Source organism: Entelurus aequoreus, linkage group LG25 (assembly GCF_033978785.1).
Source record: "Entelurus aequoreus isolate RoL-2023_Sb linkage group LG25, RoL_Eaeq_v1.1, whole genome shotgun sequence".
Classification (NCBI taxonomy): domain Eukaryota; kingdom Metazoa; phylum Chordata; class Actinopteri; order Syngnathiformes; family Syngnathidae; genus Entelurus; species Entelurus aequoreus.
The window spans coordinates 40,453,799-40,478,481 of NC_084755.1; the positions used below are offsets into that span (position 1 = coordinate 40,453,799).

The 24,683-nt window shown below is 38.3% G+C and overlaps 1 protein-coding gene across 2 annotated transcripts in view; it reads left to right on the forward strand.

Annotated features, from left to right (window-relative positions):
• The first annotated feature begins 7,923 nt into the window (after nt 1-7,923).
• grb2b (growth factor receptor-bound protein 2b) overlaps nt 7,924-24,683 on the forward strand; it is an 83,061-nt gene continuing 66,301 nt past the window's right edge. For both annotated transcript variants that reach the window (XM_062037221.1, XM_062037222.1), the window contains exons 1-2: nt 7,924-8,085; nt 13,832-14,084. In XM_062037221.1, coding sequence (XP_061893205.1) covers nt 14,007-14,084 — 78 coding nt within the window. In that variant the 5' untranslated portion in view covers nt 7,924-8,085; nt 13,832-14,006. The remainder of the gene's footprint in view (nt 8,086-13,831; nt 14,085-24,683) is intronic.

Genomic DNA, 24,683 nt, shown 5'->3' on the forward strand with positions numbered 1-24,683 from the left:
ACAAGGAGATACAGACCCCTATCAAGGAGATACAGACCCCTAACAAGGAGATACAGACCCCTAACAAGGAGATACAGACCCCTAACAAGGAGATACAGACCCCTAACAAGGAGATACAGACCCCTATCAAGGAGATACAGACCCCTAACAAGGAGATACAGACCGCTAACAAGGAGATACAGACCCCTAACAAGGAGGTACAGACCCCTAACAAGGTGATACAGACCCCTAACAAGGTGATACAGACCCCTAACAAGGAGATACAGACCCCTAACAAGGAGGTACAGACCCCTAACAAGGTGATACAGACCCCTAACAAGGTGATACAGACCCCTAACAAGGAGATACAGACCCCTATCAAGGAGGTACAGACCCCTAACAAGGAGGTACAGACCCCTATCAAGGAGATACAGACCCCTATCAAGGAGGTACAGACCCCTAACAAGGAGATACAGACCCCTAACAAGGAGATACAGACCCCTAACAAGGAGATACAGACCCCTAACAAGGAGATACAGACCCCTATCAAGGAGATACAGACCCCTAACAAGGAGATACAGACCCCTAACAAGGAGATACAGACCCCTAACAAGGAGATACAGACCCCTATCAAGGAGATACAGACCCCTAACAAGGAGATACAGACCCCTAACAAGTAGATACAGACCCCTAACAAGAAGATACAGACCCCTATCAAGGAGATACAGACCCCTAACAAGGAGATACAGACCGCTAACAAGGAGATACAGACCCCTATCAAGGAGGTACATACCCCTAACAAGTAGATACAGACCCCTAACAAGGAGATACAGACCCCTAACAAGGAGGTACAGACCCCTAACAAGGTGATACAGACCCCTAACAAGGTGATACAGACCCCTAACAAGGAGATACAGACCCCTAACAAGGAGGTACAGACCCCTAACAAGGTGATACAGACCCCTAACAAGGAGGTACAGACCCCTAACAAGGTGATACAGACCCCTAACAAGGTGATACAGACCCCTAACAAGGAGATACAGACCCCTAACAAGGAGATACAGACCCCTAACAAGGAGGTACAGACCCCTAACAAGGTGATACAGACCCCTAACAAGGTGATACAGACCCCTAACAAGGAGATACAGACCCCTAACAAGGAGGTACAGACCCCTAACAAGGTGATACAGACCCCTAACAAGGAGGTACAGACCCCTAACAAGGTGATACAGACCCCTAACAAGGTGATACAGACCCCTAACAAGGAGATACAGACCCCTAACAAGGAGGTACAGACCCCTAACAAGGAGATACAGACCCCTAACAAGGAGGTACAGACCCCTAACAAGGAGATACAGACCCCTAACAAGGAGATACAGACCCCTAACAAGGAGATACAGACCCCTAACAAGGAGATACAGACCCCTAACAAGGAGGTACAGACCCCTAACAAGGAGGTACAGACCCCTAACAAGGAGGTACAGACCCCTAACAAGGCGGTACAGACCCCTAACAAGTAGATACAGACCCCTATCAAGGTGATACAGACCCCTAACAAGTAGATACAGACCCCTAACAAGGAGATACAGACCCCTAACAAGGTGATACAGACCCCTAACAAGGAGGTACAGACCCCTAACAAGGAGGTACAGACCCCTAACAAGGAGGTACAGACCCCTAACAAGGAGATACAGACCCCTAACAAGGAGATACAGACCCCTAACAAGGAGATACAGACCCCTAACAAGGAGGTACAGACCCCTAACAAGGAGATACAGACCCCTAACAAGGAGATACAGACCCCTAACAAGGAGGTACAGACCCCTAACAAGGAGGTACAGACCCCTAACAAGGAGATACAGACCCCTATCAAGGTGATACAGACCCCTAACAAGTAGATACAGACCCCTAACAAGGAGATACAGACCCCTAACAAGGAGATACAGACCCCTAACAAGGTGATACAGACCCCTAACAAGGAGGTACAGACCCCTAACAAGGAGGTACAGACCCCTAACAAGGAGATACAGACCCCTAACAAGGAGGTACAGACCCCTAACAAGTAGATACAGACCCCTAACAAGGAGATACAGACCCCTAACAAGGTGATACAAACCCCTAACAAGGAGATACAGACCCCTAACAAGGAGGTACAGACCCCTAACAAGTAGATACAGACCCCTAACAAGGAGATACAGACCCCTAACAAGGTGATACAGACCCCTAACAAGGTGATACAGACCCCTAACAAGGAGGTACAGACCCCTAACAAGGAGATACAGACCCCTAACAAGGAGGTACAGACCCCTAACAAGGAGATACAGACCCCTAACAAGGAGATACAGACCCCTAACAAGGAGATACAGACCCCTAATAAGGAGGTACAGACCCCTAACAAGGTGATACAGGTGTCGATCGGTGAGATGTGTGCGGACGTCGGAGATCACTGACTTGAAAATAGCTGCTGAAAATGTGGATTCCTGTCTGCCAGAGCATAAGAAGATGTAGCGGCAGTCAAAAGAAGAAGAAAAATGTGTATTTGTAAAGAAAAAAATGTTGGCTTTTCATGGTTTTTGTTTGGCTCACTTTTTGTCTCGTGTGGAAAGCATCGTTATGCAAATGAGACGATGACATCATCATTTCAAAGCGAGGAAAACATGGAAGGTCTGCGTTACTTGTGAATATTCTATTTTATTACTAACTTTTTTAAAAGTCCACGTTTTGTACTCATGGTTTGTTTTCCATAACGTCTGCTTCCTGTACTTCATGACATTTTGATGGATTTCACATTAAAATCACTTTTTCTCACAAATGTTTTGAAATGATTTGTATTCTTTTCAATGAATTCTTCGAGCGTTTAAAAAGTGGTTTTAGTCACTTCTGCGTGTCTGTGGCTTTAATGCACAGGTGTCCAACTCAAGACCCGGGGGCCAGAGCTGGCCCGCCACATCATTTTAAGGTGGCCCGCAGGGACCTGGAAAAATAATTTGCATCAGTAAAGTACTTCATAATTTTCTATATTGTATTATCATACTTTCCCAAAAAAACAATTTTTAAATACAAATAAATACTTCTTTGACTTCTGATTTCAAAGCAAGTTATCCATTATATATATATATATATATATATATATATATATATATATATATATATATATATATATATATATATATATATATATATATATATATATATATATATATATATATATATAACTGGCAGCTCAGGTAACATAATGTTATGATAAAATTGCAGTTTTTTTTATTTGCAGTAAAAAATACTAATTTAAATTTTACAGTAAAGTTCTGGCAACTGAGCTGCCTTTTTTTTTTTAACCATAAAAACAGCAGTACTGTTTCTCCATTTACAGTAATATACACTACATTGTGTGGTAGAATTATTGCAATTTACCATATTTTTTTTACATTTTAATTTAAAAAAATCTACTAATAAAATGCATTAAAAATGTGACACCTCTGTTCTGTGGCCTGGAGGATGTGGCAGTACAACAAATGTCCAGCAGGGGGCAGCATTGTCAAAGTCTTGCCGTTTGGGACAACCTTGCAAACATGACATTTTTTCAACGAAAACAATAAAGAAATGCAAAATACTATACACACTGTTAAAATAATATAGACACATAATTAAGTTAGTTGAAACAATATTAACAATAAATCGTTTGGGCAACAATTCTACAGATTTTTTTTATATTGGCTGATAATAATAATGATAAGAAATGAGTATGACGTGTTCACACTATGGGGGCTCAAATGGGACAAAATTAAATAAATACATTGTTTAATAATAACTTAAATGGGTCGTAAGTCATTAGAATTGGAATTAAATACATAAATGTTTCATAAAATGTGGCATTTATTCATTCATCGTAAAATAGTTGGCCGGGGCACTAGGCTTTATTTTAAGACATGTAGTGAAGCCTTCGGAACGTGCGCCACTGTGCTAATGTTGCACATACTTCTGAACGGCGACGTCGCGTTCTGATAAAGTGTACAGCTCCCAACTCTGTGTCTGACTAAATGTTGGCCGGGCACTAGGCTTTGTTTTAAGATGTGTAGCGAAGTTTTTTTATATCAGCTACTGTGTATTTATGAAGCACTTAAAAAAACAAAAAAACAGCTCAAGCTGCTCCCCAATGCTATACTAATTAGGTTAAAAAAGTGTTAAAAATCACGAAAATCCACCAAAAAAAATGTTGAAAAAGTAAATAAAAATCGGACAGGTTTAAAAAAAACGAAAAATAAAAATGAATGAAATAAATAATCAAATTAAATAAAACTGATTAAAATATATTTTAAAGAATTAGAAAGTCTCGCTTAGCTTTTTTTTTTAAAAGCCATTACATCAAAATGTATTTTAAGAGCTGATTTACTGAAAGAAATAAGTAATTATATATATATATATATATATATATATATATATATATATATATATATATATATATATATATATATATATATATATATATATATACAGTAGCTTTGGCTTAGCAATAAAATGTATGTATGTAACTTTTAGTAAATGTATGTATGTATATTTATTATAGATATTTTTTTTTTTATAAAGCTGTAATCTATGAAGTGGTTAAAACTGAGGCCACGCCCCCTTCAAAGGGTTACAGGGAATATGTTTATTTTTTGCTTTATTATATTTTTGTAAATAACTTAAGGATTATAATAAACCATGATTCAAAAAATGTTTTTACATATACATAAAAAATTATTTTAAGAACTGATTTACTAATATATATATATATATATATATATATATATATATATATATATATATATATATATATATATATATATATATATATAAAACATAACTAAAATGTGTTCATGAATTAATTAGAATTTGAATTAAATAGGTAAATGTTTCATAAAATGCGGCATTATTATTTTATCATAAAAGTGTTCATTTGTTATTTAGTAGAAAATAAATCAATGAATTGAGAAATGTATTAAATCGTGAAATAATGAAATTAATAATTAATTGAATTGTAACATAACAAATTAAATATTGAAATCCTAATTAAATGTACTTTTACATGAACTAAATCGATAACTCATGTATTGATTTCATTCCCATTTTAATTAATTACACATTTTATTGAAAAATATATTTTTTTTTTTTTTCAAGATGAGTTTTTGACTCTCCATCGCGTACTGAATTACACTATTATTTTTTAGTAGATAATAACCTGAAAAGTGTTTTTTTATTTTTATTTTACAAAAGTACTTTGTTGAGAAATGGTTTTTTTATAATTATAAATTTTTTTCTCATGCATTCTTTTATTGAATGGCCTCATTAGGCCCACAATTTTAATACATATTAAAAATAATTTGCTTCAGTATTGACATACTTATTTACGTATGGAGGACGAAATGAAATAAATAAATAAATACATCTTTAAACAATTACTTAAATGTGCCATTGGTCCGTTGTGGTGAAGAAGGAGCTGAGCCGGAAGGCAAAGCTCTCAATTTACCGGTCAATCTACGTTCCCATCCTCACCTATGGTCATGAACTTTGGGTTATGACCGAAAGGACAAGATCACGGGTACAAGCGGCCCAAATGAGTTTCCTCCGCCGGGTGTTGGGTCTCTCCCTTAGAGATAGGGTGAGAAGCTCTGTCATCCGGGAGGAACTCAAAGTAAAGCCGCTGCTCCTCCACATGGAGAGGAGCCAGATGAGGTGGTTCGGGCATCTGCTCAGGATGCCACCCGAACGCCTCCCTAGGGAGGTGTTTAGGGCACGTCCGACCGGTAGGAGGCCACGGGGAAGACCCAGGACACGTTGGGAAGACTATCCTGCATTCATCTTGCCATCAATTTTGGCCAACTTTCCTGTGCCTTTGTAGCTCAAACATCCCCAAAACATCAGTGATCCACCTCCGTGTTTCACAGTAGGAATGGTGTTCCTTTCATCATAGGCCTCGTTGACTCCTCTCCACATGTAACTTTTATGGTTGTGGCCAAAAAGTTCCATTTTGGTCTCATCACTCCAAATGACTTTGTTCCAGAAGTTTTGAGGCTTGTCTCTGTGCTGTTTGGCGTAATGTAAGCGGGATACTTTGTGACATTTGCGCAGAAATGGCTTTCTTCTGGCGACTCGACCATGCAGCCCATTTTTCTTCAAGTGCCTCCTTATTGTGCATCTTGAAACAGCCACACCACCATTTTTCAGAGTCCTGTATTTCAGCTGAAGTTATTTGTGGATTTTTCTTTGCATCTCCAACAATTTTCCTGGCAGTTGTGGCTGAAATCTTTGCTTGTCTACCTGACCGTGGTTTGGTTTCAACAGAATCCCTCATTTTCCACTTCTTAATCAGCGTTTGAACACTGTTCAATTCCTTGGATATCTTTTTATACCTCTTTCCTGTTTTATGCAGTTCAATGACCTTTTCTCGAAGATCCTTTGACAATTATTTTGCCTTCCCCATGACTCAGAATCCAGAAACATGTGTGCAGCACTGGATGAAAGATGCAATGGTCTGGCAGAAGCCCAGAAACTCACTGACCTTTTATACACACACATTCATTACACACAAACATGTCACAGGTGAGGATTGGAACCTTGATTAGCCATTCAAACCGGTTTGTGTCAACTTTTGTGCGTGTTATCAGATCAAAGTTCAGAGTCATTTTGGGTACTTTCTTTTGTCATTTTGATTTGAAAAGAGTAAACACAGTTGTTTGCCAATAAATAGCTTCACACAACCGTTAAGCATGAGTGGAAGAAAGGTTTGTGTGTTATCATTCATATCCTCTGAAGAATGGCCAAGAAATCATACATTCTCCCAGGGTATGTAAACTTATGAACACAACTTATATAGCTGTAATTCACTGAAATTCAAGTATTTTATATATATATATATATATATATATATATATATATATATATATATATATATATATATATATATATATATATATATATGAGAAATACTTTAATTTCAGTGAATTACAGCTATATATATATTCATCCAACCATCCATTTTCTACCACTTGTCCCTTTTTGGGGTCGAGGGGGGTGCTGGAGCCTATATATATATATATATATATATATATATATATATATATATATATATATATATATATATATATATATATATATATATATATATATATATATATATATATATATATATATATATATATGGGCAGCACAGTGGAACAGGGGTTAGTGCATGTGCCTCACAATACGAAGGTCCTGAGCAGTCCGGGGTTCAATCCCGGGCTCGGGATCTTTCTGTGTGGAGTTTGCATGTCCTCCCCGTAACTGCGTGGGTTCCCTCCGGGTACTCCGGCTTCCTCCCACCTCCAAAGACATGCACCTGGGGATAGGTTGATTGGCAACACTAAATGGTCCCTGGTGTGTGAATGTGAGTGTGAATGTTGTCTGTCTATCTGTGTTGGCCCTGCGATGAGGTGGCGACTTGTCCAGGGTGTACCCTGCCTTCCGCCTGATTGTAGCTGAGATAGGCTCCAGCGCGACCCTGAAGGGAATAAGCGGTAGAAAATGGATGGATGGATATATATGTGTATATATATATATATATATATATATATATATATATATATATATATATATATATATATATATATATATATATATATATACACACACACCCCCAGCGTTGGCAAGTATGTTCGTAAACCTCTTGTCTAGGTGTTTAAAAAGAGACAAACTACACTTCACATATGAAGAGTGACTGAATAAAGTAAAATAGTTGACGTAAGTTTAACAAATGAAAATAGAAATAAGAAAGTGGAAGTCGATCAGGGGGCCATTGGGTGTTGACAGTTACGGAAGGGGGGTTGGGGGGGGGGGGTGAGGCTGTTAGGCAAAACAGCCGGAGTGGGCGGGGCTTCAGCCCAGGCTTGACCAATCCCCGCTCGTGGAAGGAAGCGTAAATAAAAGGTCGCTAAGCTAATGCTAACACTGATGCTAACAGCCACAGTCGGGCTCCGAGGACGGGCTGGAAGACCATCGGCTTCTTTTCCCTTCTACCGCCCAAAAGCGGATAACAACTCCACGCGGATTTATTTGTTACGGTGGTAACGTCGACGCGGATAACATCGAGTGGTGAGTTTTAACTTCAGCGTTCCGTTTTTTTAATTTTTTTGGGGGGTGGGGGGGAGGAAGCTGAAAGTTCGCCCCGCTGTTTCCTCTCACGACGCAGGCTAGTCAAGTTCAGCCCGGCTAGCCTAGCTTAGCTTAGCCTAGCCTAGCCTATCTTAGCTTCTCACGACGCAGGCTAGCCTAGCCTAGCTTAGCTTAGCAACAACAGCTTGCGCTATGAAAAAAAGAAGGTGTTTTCTCCTCCTTGTCATGTTTGCCAACCGCGAAGCTCCGTTCAATCATGGACGTCTTTTCTTCGTTTAAAAACCCCGCTTTTGTCCTTGTTGTGTGTTGACGCCTCGCTCCCCTATTATGCTATACTCATATAAGTGAGTTTGATGAGCACTTTGCATCGCGGTTATTGTTAGCCAGCATGCTAGCCCTAGCATGGCAGGAGACAGGGCGCAGCTCCCACTGGAGCAAATCTGTTAAAAAAAAAAAAAAAAGCACGATTTTGTGACAATTAATATACTATTTATATTATCTATAAGTGACAACAGAAAAAATAGAGAATTTACCGTGGATTCCATCTGTGTGTGCGTCCTATAAAACGCCTGCCTTGTTATTGCATTGTGTTACATTGTTTGACAGCGATAACAACGATATTATCGATCGCCTGTCCGACGATAATTTCATTCCAAAACAGTTGCGGATCGAATTGTTTTCTTGCTCCATCCTCTGTTGCAACCTGACGTTCTCTGTGAAAAAAAATAAAGCAACAGGCAGTGTCGCCACAGTTGCCTTCTCAGGCATTGGTGTGTAAGTGTATAATTGAGGTATAATTGTCTATCGATCAAAGATGCACATCAATGAAGGACATAAATACAAAAATGAAATGAAAATGAATGAAAAAACTCATCTGATCAATGACTACTGATTACTCCTTTAGAAAGTAACTTAGTTACTTTACTGATTAGTTGATTTTTAAAAGTAACTACCGTATTTTTCGGACTATAAGTCGCAGTTTTTTTTCATAGTTTGGATGGGGGTGCGACTTATACTCAAGAGCGACTTATGTGTGAAATTATTAACACATTACCGTGAAATATCAAATAATATTATTTATCTCATTCACGTAAGAGACTAGACGTATAAGATTTCATGGGATTTAGCAATTAGGAGTGACAGATTGTTTGGTAAACGTATAGCATGTTCTATATGTTATAGTTATTTGAATGACTCTTACCATAATATGTTACGTTAACATACCAGTTGGTTATTTATGCCTCATATAACGTACACTTATTCAGCCTGTTGTTCACTATTCTTTAGACATTTTAAATTGCCTTTCAAATGTCTATTCTTGGTGTTGGATTTTATCAAATACATTTCCACAAAAAATGCAACTTATACTCCAGTGTGACTTATATGTTTTTTTCCTTCTTTATTATGCATTTTCGGCAGGTGCGACTTATACTCCGAAAAATACGGTAGTTACATTCAGCAATGCAGCTACAATAATCACTTTATTTAACATCAACAACTGCACTTAACATAAATGCTTGTTTTTACATATTTAAAAAATAAATAATGACAGTCTTTCTTTGCTGGACATAAATACTTGTTTTATCTATATATATATATATATATATATATATATATATATATATATATATATATATATATATATATATATATATATATATTTTTTTTAACTGTTTTTCTTTACAGCAGTTGACATTAGGGCCTTTTATTAATATGTGGATATTTTTAGGTAATGTCACGGTACACGATATATATGTGGATATTTTGCCTTAGCCTTGAATGAACACTTGATGCATATAATCACATCAGTATGATGATTCTATGTGTCTACATTAAAACATTCGTCTTCATACTGCATTAATATATGCTACTTTTAAGCTTTCATGGAGAGAGGGAAACCACAATTAAGTCAATTTACCAAAAGTGTATTTATTAAACAGTTATTAAGCACATTTATTAAGCAGTGGCACAAACATTCATGACGTTTCAAAACAGAAAGTGCAAGATTGTCAGAGACATTTTAAAACAAGCTATTAGTGCACTTTTGTGCATGATGTCACTAAGATGACATATCAAAACAACACTAAATTAAAGTGCACTTTTTGTACAGAACGCAACAACAATAGTTTAAAAGAAATAAGGTGCACTTTGATGTCACACAAGATATTTCAATAAGTGTCAAATAAAAATGAGCTGCATAATAGGAAATCAAATGGTATATGTCCTTCGCTATGTGGTAGTTTCCTGCGGACACTATCTCCTTCTGTTGTTGACTATTTGTTTCATACGGTGTTGATGTGGAAATGGTTGCTTCGGCATTTTGTGAGTGTGGCACCGAACGGAGATGCTGACATGCAGAGTTTATAACACTCCTCATTCTCTGGCGGGTGACTTTTCAAATGATGCTACAAATTAGCAGTAGGTGCTACTTTTTGTAGCAACGCTTTTGCCGCATACTTGTTCGACATCTTCCCGCTTGAAGGCCAGACGATGGACCCCGTGCTGTTTTTCTTAGGAATTAATTCTTCCTTCATTTGTTACCAGATTCGCATCTTCTTTCTCTCGTATTACCACTCGCACCACTCTGCTAGCATCACAGCTAATGTTACCCATGCCGCTACCTCTCTGCTCAGCGAGGGCGTATGACGTTGCACACGTGACGTATGTAAGAAGGTGAGCTTGTTTTAAGTCTCTGTGAGAAGGAGAGACAAGAAAGAGTGAAAAAAGCCTGTAGTGTAATGCCCGCAGCTAAAAGCAACTGCGTGAGAACGTATACTCTAATATCGCCATATAGTCATTTTTTATATCGCACAGAGATAAACCCGCGATATATATCGATATATCGCCCAGCCCTAGTTGACATAAATTAATTGTTTTTTATAAAATAAATACTGTCTTTTTTACCTGACTGTTAGTACTGCAATGGCAAAATCTACAGATATAAATGTAACTATTAAATTATGTTTAGCTTTTCTTGTGAACACTGAACCTGTTGTTCACAACATCAGAGCAGCTAGGTGTGCTTTTACAAAACAGTGTATAACACCACATGTTAGCTCTAATTGTTCTATTGTTATAACCAAGTTACGAGTCAAACAGTGGCATGGGGCGAGTAAACCAGTGGTTGTACCTCATTAACAAAAGCCTCTCAAACTTCTTGTCAGAAAGTTTATTCCTCTTTCAGTGCAGCTTTCAGGTTGCTCTCCATCTGTCCATACTCCATCTCCAGGTAAGACAAAAAGGATGTTCTGTGAAGCACGTCGCGTTGATCGTAGCAAGGATCTTGTTTATTATGGCACGAAACGAGGGCGAGTCAACTGTGCTTAAGGGCAGCATTTCCTCGATAACATACTGCCCTACCAACTTCTTTAACTCGAAATAATGACTGAATTTCCAACTTGAAAACATGCTTCTTTCTCAGCTCTCCATTGTTTACTTTGGTGTCGCACACGTGTGTCATCCTCATGGTAAAAACGTGACTTGTCGCTTACGTGACGTCACTTTCCAAGACCGCAGGAAGAAATACAATTTCTTTTTACGAGGGATAATAAAAAATAGTAACGCACAGTGACTTGGGTTAAGTAAACTTTAATCTGACTACTGGTTTGGAAATAGTAACGCGTTAGATCTCTACAAGATTGCATGGTTTTACGACGACGTCGGGTTGTGTTGGATTCATTTGACGACAACTAAAGGAGATAATGCAGTTTTATCCCTTCAGCAGCTGCAGGTCAAGCTAATGTATCACTTCATCTCCAGTCTGCACAGGTGGTTAGCAGGCAGACTGTTTGTGGTCATTGGCAGGGCTCGGAATGTTCATACAAACATTGCCTATAAAGACAGAAATAGTTAACTTTTTTTCAGTCATTCACTGAAAAATGAGTTTAGCTTTTGACCAACAATGTCAGGACCGCATTGTTTTCTGTGATGACGAAGCAATTTTTGCAGAAACATAAAAGTACACAGTTATTATCAGTCCCTCCGGAGTTTGTTTTTTTGTGATTGTTGCATCTAGTGTTGTGTGATCTGCACAAACTAATAGAATAGAATATAAAGTACTTTATTGATCCCTGTGGGAAATTCAAATTCATAATATATCACAATATCAGTGATTTTATATCCTGATAACGAGAGAGTCATTTTTCTAAAATATTGTACACATACACACTAGGGTTGTCTCGATACCAATATTTTGGTACCGGTACCAAAATGTATTTCAATACTTTTCTAAATAAAGGGGACCACAAAAAATGTCATTGTTTTTATTTGAACAAAAAATGTTAGGGTACACGAAACATATTTTTATTATTGTAATTTAGTCCTTAAATAAAATAGTGAACATACTAGACAACTTGTCTTTTAGTAGTAAGTAAACAAACAAAGACTCCTAATTAGTCTGCTGACGTATGCAGTAACATATTGTCATTTATCTACCTATTATTTTGTCTACATTATGAGGGACAAACTGTAAAAATGGATTATTAATCTACTTGTTCATTTACTGTTAATATCTGCTTATTTTCTGTTTGAACATGTTCTATCTACACTTCTGTTAAAATGTAATAATCACTTATTCTTCTCTTCTTTGATATTTTACATTGGTTTTGGATGATACCATACATTTAGGTATCGATCCGATACCAAGTAGTTACAGGATCATACATTGGTCGTAATTTAAGTTCTCATGTGTCCAGGGACGTATTTCCTGAGTTTATGAACATAATATGAATGTTTTTAAAAAAGGAAAATAGATTTTGTGATGATAAAAAATATCAATGTAATCATAGTAGTAGCGACTAGATACACTCTTGTACCTGGTATCTTTACAGTGGATGTCAGGTGTAGATCCACCCATGGCATTTGTTTACATTGTGACGCCGGTGAGCTATTGTATCCTCCTACGAAGCATGTTTAGCTATTCCTCGTCTTCCAGTGATAATGGTACTTGTACTTTATTTGTCGCCATGGAGGCCAGGATTAGTGATTTAGAAGTAGCTAAAACACTGTGGATTGATGTTAGCTGCTAGCTAGCTAGCTAGCCATGTCTTAAAGTGCCTCTTCCTGAGGGTGTTTCGGTGTTATAACTTCACCTTTATCTTGACTTTTTACACCAAAATGCGTCCATTCTCCCTTTTCTGTCTACACTCTGTGTCTGCTTGTAAGTACTCTGTGTGTGTGCGCTGCCCAACATGCTCCTCTGCTTGAAAAACCAACAATGTCATGACGTGACGACGTGCCGTCATGCATGTAAAAAAAATGGCGAACTGGTACTTTTCAAACATAATATAGTACCGTTTTGTCTAATTGGAGTAATGAATGGAGAATCCGTACGAGTAGGAACGCTATGGACGGCTAGTAGACTGAACACACTTCTACTTCTGGTTGAAAGGACTAAATGGAAGGACACTTCAGCCCCTGCAGTGAGTGAACTCGTCCAAAAGATGGCGCCATAGCACAAACAGTAACACACCTTATCAGTGTGTTATTGTTTGTTTTTAAGCTATTGCATTATGGCTGTCAGTAAAAGAAAATCCATAACTTAGCCGCACCGTTAAAGCCGCAGGGTTCAAAGCGTGATTAAAAAGTAGTGGAATTTACGGTACATTTATTTCAAGGAAGTGGGTGTGTTGCTAAAAGGAATTCCCTACCTCAGCTACTTTGTCTACATTTCTCACACACCTGTGCCGCACATCTTAGTCAGCTTCTTCTCTCCCCCTTCTGACAGGAACCTTGCTGCGGCCTTTATGTAAGGTCAAAGCCCTACGGCAACGGGTCACAGACGGGAGGAGAGACTCGGGAGAAAAGCATCTGGCCTTGGAAGCCGGGATAAGCTGTGTTTTTATTTTTTATTCAGTCCCCCAATCACGACACCAGCCAAGAAATCCACTTGCACGCAAACCATGGAGGCCATTGCCAAATACGATTTCAAAGCCACTGCTGAAGATGAACTTAGCTTTAAACGTGGAGAAGTCCTCAAGGTAAGCAAAAACCTTTTTTTCCCATCCTTCATATGCGGGAATGGCTTGTCTGCAGAAACCATAATTATGAAATGCTCTGTTGCTGCGGCTGAACTTCCTCTTGGATGAATTCTGTTATGTAAGCCCAGTTACAGAAGTGCCATCAGCATTCAATTCTCATATGACTTTAGAAGACGTACAGCAAAGGAATGCAGCGCAAAGTTCCAAATGATTGTTCCTCGTCCAAAAATAGGCAGTTTTTTCCAGCAGAAAGCACATCTCATTCACCCGAGTCAGCGATCATATAAATGTACTATGCGTTGAGTAGTTCTGCAACGATTAATCGATTATTTTGATTAATATTCTGTTCCGATTAATCGCGTAATGCGTGCAACTAATAAAAATGTATAAAAATCCAGACAGCATAAAGAAGGTAAAACAATTTGAATAGAAGGTAAATAAAAGGTAATATAAGTAAATTAAAGGTAGAATGAGGTGAAAAAAGGTAAATAGGAGATAAAGTTGTAAATACAAGTAAATGTAAAGTAGATATAAGGTACAACAAGGTAAATAGAAGGTAAATAATGTTAAAAGGTAGAAGTTAAAAGAAAAATATAAGGTAAATAAAAGGTAAAAGAAGGTGGTGTATCTAGAAGATAAATAAAAAGTAAAATAAGTTAAATAGAAGATAAAATAAGGTAAATAAAAGGTACAAGTAAGAATATAGAAGGTAAAACAAGATAAGAAGATGGTCAAATTAGGTAAATGGAAGGTAAATGGTAAAGGTAAAATAAGTTAAATAGGAAGGTAAAAAGTAAAAGAAGTTAAAAGATAAAAGGTAGATAAAAATTAAAATAGGTAAAAGTAGGAATATAAAAGCTAAAGAAGATTAAAAAAACAAGGTAAAATCCAGTCAAATAAGGTCAATAGGTTAAAAAAAAAGGTTAAATAGAAGGTAAATAAAAGATTAAAAAAATTTAATCGAAGGTATAAAAAAAAGGAATATACAATATAATATAAGGTAAAAGATTATCAAAGAGGTTATTGAAGGTTATGGCATGTACAAAAATCTCTATTTCAATTATATACCTTAAAATACACATAAAAAAAATGTTTTTTTTTTTTTTTTACATAAATTAATACAATCATGTGTGCTTACGGACTGTATCCCTGCAGACTGTATTGATCTATATTGATATATAATGTATATATTGTGTTTTTTATGTTGATTTCATTTATAAACAATTAAAAAATTATATATACATATATATTTTTGTGCGGCCCGGTACCAATCGGTCCGCCGACCGGTACCGGGCCATGGCCCGGTGGTTGGGGACCACTGGTTTAATGGATACAATGAAACACAATTAAGCATAAAAGGTCAATTTGTTTTTCCACTCTACTGCTACTTAAAAGTGTACAGTATGCTAGTGTGTTATGATGTTGATTTCTCTCATGGTCTGTTGACCAACGGTTTCGGCTAAGAATGAGGAAGCGTTGTTTTTATTTTATTTAGCCTTCATTTAACCAGGTAAAAAATCCCATTGAGATCAAAGATCTCTTTTCCGAGGGAGACCTGGCCAAGAGGGCAGCAGCAAGGTTACATTAAAAACAGTAAACAATACATAAAACATCACATTTACAACATTAAAACTTGCTCACATGACACATGTGCATACAGACAAGGTAGACTTCAGACTTGGTGATGAATCTCAGTGCCCCGTGGTACACACTATCCAGCTTGTGGAGACAACCAGCAGTAGCATTCATGTACAACACATCTCCATAGTCAATAACCGGTAAAAAGGTTGTTTCCACCAATTTCTGTTTCACAGTAAAAGAAAAGCAAGACTTGTTTTTATAATAAAATCCCAGTAAAAGTTTCAGGTTTTTTTAACAACATACTGAATGTGCTCCTTAAAACTCAAGTGGTCATCATGTAAAAATCCTAAATATTTAAAAGCAGATTCTAACATGATTTGTTGCCCAGTTCTTGTTAAAATGTTCTCACACAGTGCTGATCTTACAGTTGTGTGTCCAAGAGTGAAGCATGGAGGAAATGCTTGTTGGAATTGTTAACATAAGATTGGCAATGAAAGCTAAAAAGAGGGCCAGACATTGTGTCTTCTCCTGGACAGTACAATACATTATATTACTTTAATTTGTTTTCATGTAACAAAAAACACAATTTTAAGGTGTGGCGGCTCAAAAGTTGCAGTGGCGCATCGCCACAATCAAAAACCCTGAATGTTTTACATTTGTTTAAAGACAAATATGTCATTAGTAGTATCAACATATCTCTTCTTGTTACATTATATCATTTTGCTGTGTTTTTTAATTGTTAATGCTTATTTTATTACTACAATATAGGGATGTAAACCGTGGTAAAAGTGCTAAGTTTGGTGACAATAATCATGAAATGAAATGGTCATCTTCACATAGTGAGTCAGCAAATTGGTCACTAGCTGGCTTGATTGAGTCTAGCAGCTAACATTTGGAGTGGACTCCACTTTCTAGACTGGACTGTCTGTTCATCCTCTGCATGATGTCCAGCAGGCACCACACTAAAACGCTGTACAGTAAACACACTGGAGTCCTACTGCCTGATTTACCGAGTTCCTGCGTGTATCGTCCTCAAGACTCGTGGTTGTCATAGTGATGCAGGGGGAAAACTGAAGTAAAGCCACAAAAACTAAGAAATCATTGCACCCTGAACTGAGCACTAGTGAGGTATGCTTTGGTCTTGTCAGATTCTGCCAAACCTACTCAGTAGGCGGACTTCTCGTTTAATGACTACTTCAGAGGCATAACATTTTTTTTAATTCTGTTTCTGAATTTTCACCAACCTTAGGGGCTTGTAAATGTGAAATATCTGCTGCAGTTGAGATAGTTTTGTTCAGTGTCCACTCTGAAATGCCGTACAAGAGATGCTTATTTCAGACGTCATGCTTTCGCCTCGCCTCAACATGTCTGCCTGCAACCTTGGTTGGATGAAGGGATTAGAAAATACATGCTGCTATTTCCTTCACTGTGGTGGTTTTGTTTTTTTAATATACAGTACAGGCCAAAAGTTTGGACATTCAATGTGTTTTCTTTATTTTCATGACTTGTAGATTGTCACATCAAAACTATGAAGGATCACGTGTGGAGTTATGTACTTAACAAAAAAATATTCTAGTTTCTTTTTGCTCTGATTACTGCTTTGCACACTCTTGGCATTCTCTCCATGAGCTTCAAGCACACTTTTGAAGCCATTTCAGGTGACTACCTCTTGAAGCTCATCGAGATAAAACCCGTCTTCAGTTATTTCACCTTTTTTGTTAAGTACATAACTCCACATGTGTTCATTCATAGTTTTGATGCCTTCAGTGATAATCTACAATGTAAATAGTCATGAAAATAAAGAAAACGAATGAGGAGAAGGTGTGACCAAACTTTTGGCCTGTACTGTATACGCTACCATCATAATCCATGTCTTTAGGCCTGGGCGATATACCAATTAAAAAAAAAAAAAAATTCTCCTTGTTCCGGCATTACCCCCCATATGTATGTATGTATGTATGTACGTATATGTCATCTCAATATTTTATTTATTTATTTGCATACAAATGTACAACACTACATTTTTAATCACAATAGTATAACAGAAGTTGTATAAAACCTAACCTTTGTCCTTTCTGTTGTGTGTGTTCTCTGCAAAATATCAACACGTTGGGCGTGGAGGGGTTAATTTGCATCTAAAGGGAATGCCCTTTGCAGACATACTGGAATAGGAAGTGAAATAATGTGACGTTGGTTGGAGCAAGATTTACACCAAAGCATATCCACTACATATATAATCTAGACCACAAGGAAGTGTGTTCAATGTAAATTAGAATCCTCCTTGAATAAAATACATCTTAAGGGAATACAGAATAACAGGCCGGCTATGATGAGACAAATTTCTTTCCAGGTTATTTCTAGAAATAATATGAGTCTAAAATAGACTGCATAAGTGCTGCCTCTGGTCCTGTCCACAATTCATCCGAATCATTTGTTGGCTGCTTTCCCCATAGGACTAATTTGCTTTTTGAAGCAGACATGATGTTCTTCCCTTTTGTTGGGCTGAATCTCCCCCACACACTTGCTCTCTTTCATCTTATTTATGCTGTTTCCTTCTTCCTCTTGAAACCTTCCTACCGACTACATCCGTACTTACGTCTGAACGTTTCCCCTTTTTTAAAGTCATCGACTGTCACGTTCCGGTTTTAAGGGGACACAAGGAACTGAACTTGCCACGTAGCTGATAACACTCTGAAACCACCAGCTACTTCCAGACATCAAGACGGATATGAAGCTTCAGAATAGGGATGAGCGTTATGGCCAAAAATCTCTACCACCAGATTAATTGCGATCTCCCTGCTATAATGATTGATATCACCATATGTTTGGTATATAAATGGTCATTGAACCATTTCAAAACAGGTTACAAATGTTCCTAATTTAGTTACTGACATTTCCAGTTGTATTATTTTCTCAAAGATTTTTCACCTCCTTGTTAATAACTGGTTATTTACTGTTGTAACACTGTGGTATCGACCCCTCTGTTAAAATGTAATAAGCACTTATTATTCTGTTTTTGGATATTTTAGTTTTGGAGCGATATTACAAGTCCAGGCATCGATCCAGTACCAAATACTTACAGGAGCATTATTGGCCATACCAATGCTGATACTGATACAAGATCATTGAATGGTTGAATTTTTCATAAATTATAATCAGACTGAAACACAAAATGGCAGTGTAACAATATTAATTAAATATTTAAATAATTTACTTATTAATATTGCAGTACATACTATAATTTAAACAAAACTAGTTTATCTGTGTTGGCCCGGCGATGTGGTGGCGACTTGTCCAGGGTGTACCCTGCCTTCTGCCCGAATGCAGCTGAGATAGGCTCCATCACCCCCCGCGACCCCAAAAGGGACAAGCGGTAGAAAATGGATGGATGGATAGTGTGAAATAACTAAACAAAAGCAAAAAATACCATTGGCTCTGATTTTAAATCCTTTGGCTTTTGCACTTTTAAGTTTTCCTGTGTCCTGGGACTTATTTCCTGAGTCTAATAACAATAACCTCACAAAATTATTCTGTGGTAATAAAAAAATCTCTATCTAAATCACTGTATTTGATTGACTGTATAATGGGGTTGTCTCGATACCAATATTTTGGTACCGGTACTAAAATGTATTTTGATACTTTTCTAAATAAAGGGGACCGCAAAAAATGGCATTATTGGCTTTATTTTGACAAAAAATCTTAGGGTACATGAAACATATGTTTATTATTGTAATTTAGTCCTTAAATAAAATAGTGAACATACTAGACAACTTGTCTTTTAGTAGTAAGTAAACAAACAAAGACTCCTAAGTAGTCTGCTGATATATGCAGTAACATATTGTGTCATTTATACACCTATTATTTTGTAAACATTATGAGGGACAAACTCTAAAAATGTATTATTAATCTACTTGTTCAGTTACTGTTAATATTTGGTTATTTTCCGTTTTAACATGTTCTATCTACACTTCTGTTAAAATGTAATAATCACTTATTCTTCTGTTGTTTGATACTTTGCATTAGTTTTGGATGATACCACAAATATAGGTATCAATCCGATACCAAGTAGTTACAGGATCATACATTGGTCATAATTTAAGTTCTCACGTGTCCAGGGACGTATTTTCTCTGTTTTAGTGATTTAGAAGTAGCTAAAACACTGCAGACTGCGGCTGGACGTTAGCCGCTAGCGAGTTAGCCATGTCTTAAAGCACCTCTTCCTGAGGACGTTTCAGTGTTATGACTTCACCTTTATCTTTACTTTTTACACCAAAATGCGTCCATTCTCCATTTTCTGTATACACACTGTTTGCTTGTAAGTACTCTGTGTGTGCGCGCTGCCGAACATGCTCCTCTGCTCATAAAACCAGCAATATCACGACGACGCGCCGTCATGCCTGTAAAAAAAAAATGGCAAAGCGGAACTTTTCAAACAGTATAGTACCGTTTTTGATTCATTAGTACCGCGATACTATACTAGTACTGGTATACCAACAACCCTACTGTATACTGGTAATGTTTTTTCTTGCCCTGATGTTGGATCTGAGCCGAGGATGTCGTTGTGCCTTGTGCAGCCCTTTGAGACACTCGTGATTTAGGGCTATATAAGTAAACATTGATTGATTGATTGATACTACACTTTGTATTGTTACTGTCTATATTTGTATCGCTCCCCTGCCACCACTGTTAACATTCCAGAGCTCTAACTGGCTTCTTTGTGGTGCGTAGTGTAGCATGTTTAGATGTTTCTCGTCCTTGTAAGAAACTTATTTTATTCACACCATGAAGGCGAGGATTAGCAATTTAGCATTGTGGAGGGACACTACCGCTAGAGAGGACGCTAGGACTCGTTGGTTTGCTTGGCACCGTCAGATTCGCGCAACACAGCTAGAACGTGTCAACATGCAATTTTGCAAACAACAAGACCTAAAATCCACCTTAACTCGTGCTAGCTTGATTAGCGTATATGCTCAGTTGTCTTCAGAATGTGGCGAGCAGATTAGTAATGGCGATGTATATGTAGTCAGTCCAGGCCATCTGCTGAAACCAATGCTAAGCCGCTCCGCTCCAAGGACGAAAGGTCTCCCTCATGAGAGGACATTGGCCTTGCTTATTTAACCATCCTTTGCTTACACTGTTTGAGTGTCTCTCCCAGATGGGGGCTGTGCAAAGTGGAAAAGCCCAGTAGTACGAACTATAGTCAATAGAGCTGTGTATGAAGGGAACTGTTATGATCGCTTGTTTGTCATACTGAGTTTAAACTTCACGTCAAATTGCATTATCCATCCATTTTCTACCGCTTGTCCCTTTTGGGGTCGCGGGGGGTGCTGGAGCCTAGCTCAGCTGCATTGTACTTTTATTAACTCATTGAAATAATCATATCTGTAGGGCAGGAGTGCCCACACTTTTTCGCAGGCCAGCTACTTTTCAATGGACCAAGCGGAGGGGATCTACCTCATTCATATATATAATTTATATTTATGAAAGAGGGGTTTTTGTTAAGTTAATCCAATCCAATTCACTTTATTTATATAGCACATTTACACAACAAGAATGTTTCCAAAGTGCTGCACAGCCATGTTAAAAACAATATTAAAAACAATATTATGCTACACCAATGACTGAATAAAAACAAAGAATAAATGAATAGAAAACCAATACAGATACCATATAAAAAATAAATATGATTAAAAACTATTTTTAAAGGGTAAAACCAATTAAAACAGTAAAATAGACATCAAAATGTATTTAAAAAAAAAAAAAAAAAACACAGGACAACAGAGGACAGGAGACCACACAACTCACGTAGTGTTAAAAGCCAAAGAATAAAAGTGGGTCTTAAGACGAGACGTAACAAGTTAAAGGTTTAACAAGTTAAAGGTGTTTAATGATAGTACAAGCATGTTGAACATATATAAGTTGGTATGATTGTGATGACTTGCATTGATTGGAATCAGACAGTAGTGATGATAACCTACACATTTTCAAATGGAGGAGAACAAAAGTCCTCCTCTCTGTCCAATGCCACATGACAGTGCTTGCTTTTTGCCATCTTATTTGTCCAGCTTCCATACTCCTTTTATACACTTCACAATAAATACATTGGCAGCAAACTCAATGTCTTGCACGCTATCTTTCTGAGACTCTTATTTTGTTAGCTCAAGCAGGATGAAGCAGGGCTTTTGTTGTGAAGACCGGAACGGTGCAGTCGGTCTTTAGAGTTTTGACGGCAGGTACGAAGCGAGAGTGAAATAAAAAGTGTTTCTCGCCTTCTTGTCGGTTATTTTTTCCTAATAATGAGCTCACAAGATCCTCGGGTGCCGTGAGTGTCAATCAAGTGACGAAAGTGACGTCTTAATGAAGATTGACGATCACTAATTTTTAGGTCTTTTTTTTTTTTAATGCAAATATATTTTATTGAATTTTACAGTTAAAATCACATTTGCCAATCTAATTAGGTCTATTTTATTAATGCCTGGCTGGCAATGGACTGACACACCCTCTGTCATCGACCCGTAGCTCGCCATCGACGTAATGGTCACCCCTGCCGTAGGGCATTATTTAGTTTTAGAACTTGACGCTAGGTGATATGTCCTAAAGATCAGCATTCTAATCTAAGGGTTTTATCTCACCCGTGTTCTCTCTGGAGTGAACTGATAATGAAGTCAATGCTAACAAAGATTCTTTATCAGAGAGATGTTTTCTGTGGGCATTTGTTAAGACCAAAAAGGAGCACATTGTACAATGTCCCTGGGATATTTAGTAATCCGGTTCCACAACTTGCCTCTAGCAAGCAATCACTGCGACACTGTGTCTCTCACAGCTGGCCATCAGGACCAGGCTCCCCTCTAATTTTACAGCCTTTGAGTCATTCTGCAACATTTGTTTCTATCATTTGCCTTCTCATGACTCACCAAGCAAACCTTCACATAAACCGTGCCTATATGTGGCATGTCACAAAATATATACAAAACCAGTGAAGTTGTCACGTTGTGTAAATGGTAAAGAAGAGAATACAACAAATCCTTTTCAACTTATATTCAATTGAATAGACTGCAAAGACAAGATATTTCATGTTCACACTGAGAAACTTCATTTTTTTTGCAAATCATTAACTTAGAATTTAATGGCAGCAACACATTGCAAAAAAGTTGTCTCCGTTGTATTTTAGGCTTCATATTGCACCACACATTTTCAATGGGAGACAGGTCTGGACTACAGGCAGGCCAGTCTAGTACCTGCATTCTTTTACTATGAAGCCCCGCTGTTGTAACACGTTGCTTGGCATTGTCTTGCTGAAATAAGCAGGGGCGTCCATGGTAACGTTGCTTGGATGGCAACATGTTGTACAGTCTGAACCCAAACCAGCACACAGAAGCAGGGGTTGCAGGTACAAAACGCACTCAGCGCTGTTTATTCAAGGGGGCGTTCCCCTTGAATGCCAAATAAAGTTCTTCCTAGTGTTGGGTCCGGCAACACAGATGCGTCGGCGCATGCGTCGAGCTCATAGAGCGATACCCTGTGTCGGTGCGCGTATCGCTTTTAGAAAGTCACGTGACCGAACACGAGCTGTTTTGGTCACATGACCGCTCATGAGCTGTTCTGGTCACGTGACCGCTCATGAACTGTATCGCACTGACGCCTGCGCGCCAAACTGTGTTTATTAGGAAGCGGCGCAATGCGTGTTGTTGACGAACACCGTCAGGGCCGCTTGTTGTCACTGTCACTCAAAGTTGCATTTCAAAATTACACAGAATAAATGTGTTTATTTTGTTTAGAATTCAGATGGGTTTGATTTGGTGCGCGGCATATATTGGCTGTGCGGCGCACGGTGTGCGCGGAGGACGCTTGAGCACTGCGCAATTGCGCAGGCGCGCACCTTAGAGGGAACGTTGCTCACAGGGCACAGAGGAGGCATCAGTGCGATACAGTTCGCGTATCGGTCACGTGACCAAAGCAGCTCATGATCGGTCACGTGACTTTCTAAAAGCGGTACGCGCACCGACACAGGGTTTTGCTCTATGAGCTCGACGCATGCGCCGATGCATCTGTGTTGCAGGACCCATCACTACTGTTCCTAGAGAAGGTACAGGAATGACGGCGTGGCGAAGTTGGTAGAGTGGCCGTGGCAGCAATCGGTTACTGGGGTTCAATCCCCACCTTCTACCATCCTAGTCACGATACATGTTCACATTATTTGACTGTATCTAAAAAAGATAAAAATATATTTTTATTTAAATGAAGATATGAAATAATCCTAAATGAAATACAATGACTTGGTTTATATTATTGTATATACTAGGTCATAAAATCAGTGTCAGTTGAGTCGGTCCATAGGTTGCCTGTAGGGATTTTTAATGTCCAGCAGATGTCAGTATTTAGTGACACAGTATCGACACAGTATCAATACAGTTTTGCAATGTGTCGAAACGCTTCATGACGCCTCATCAACCCATCACTACAGCGAGACAGAGCTCTGAGCTTAAGTAGCAAATATTTGATTGCCTGACTCAGAGCAGGTGTTGGCTCTGAGCAGGTGCTGGCTCTCATGCTGATTGAGGAGAAAATTTGGGATATACCTCCACTCAATGACCCTACCCAGGCTTCGCCTCCTCCTGCTGTGTTGAGCTCTGCAGTCACTGTGGCTGCTGGCCCTGTGGGAACTCTTACCTGATCGGGCGGGGGTTTCTAGCCGAGACTCCACAATATGTTGTTCCAAAACCTGTATGTACATTTCAGCATTAATGTTTTTTTTCCACAGGTGTGTAAGTTACCCTTGCCTTGGGCACTAATACACCCCCATACCATTACACATGCTGGCTTTTACACTTTGCGCCTATAACAGTCCGGATGGTTCTTTTCCTCTTTGGTCCGGAAGACACCACGTCCACAGTTTCCAAAAACTGTTTAAAATGTGGACTCGTCAGACCACAGAACTCTTTTACACTTTGCGTCAGTCCATCTTAGATGAGCTCGGGCCCAGCGAAGCCGGCTGCGTTTCTGGGTGTTGTTGATAAA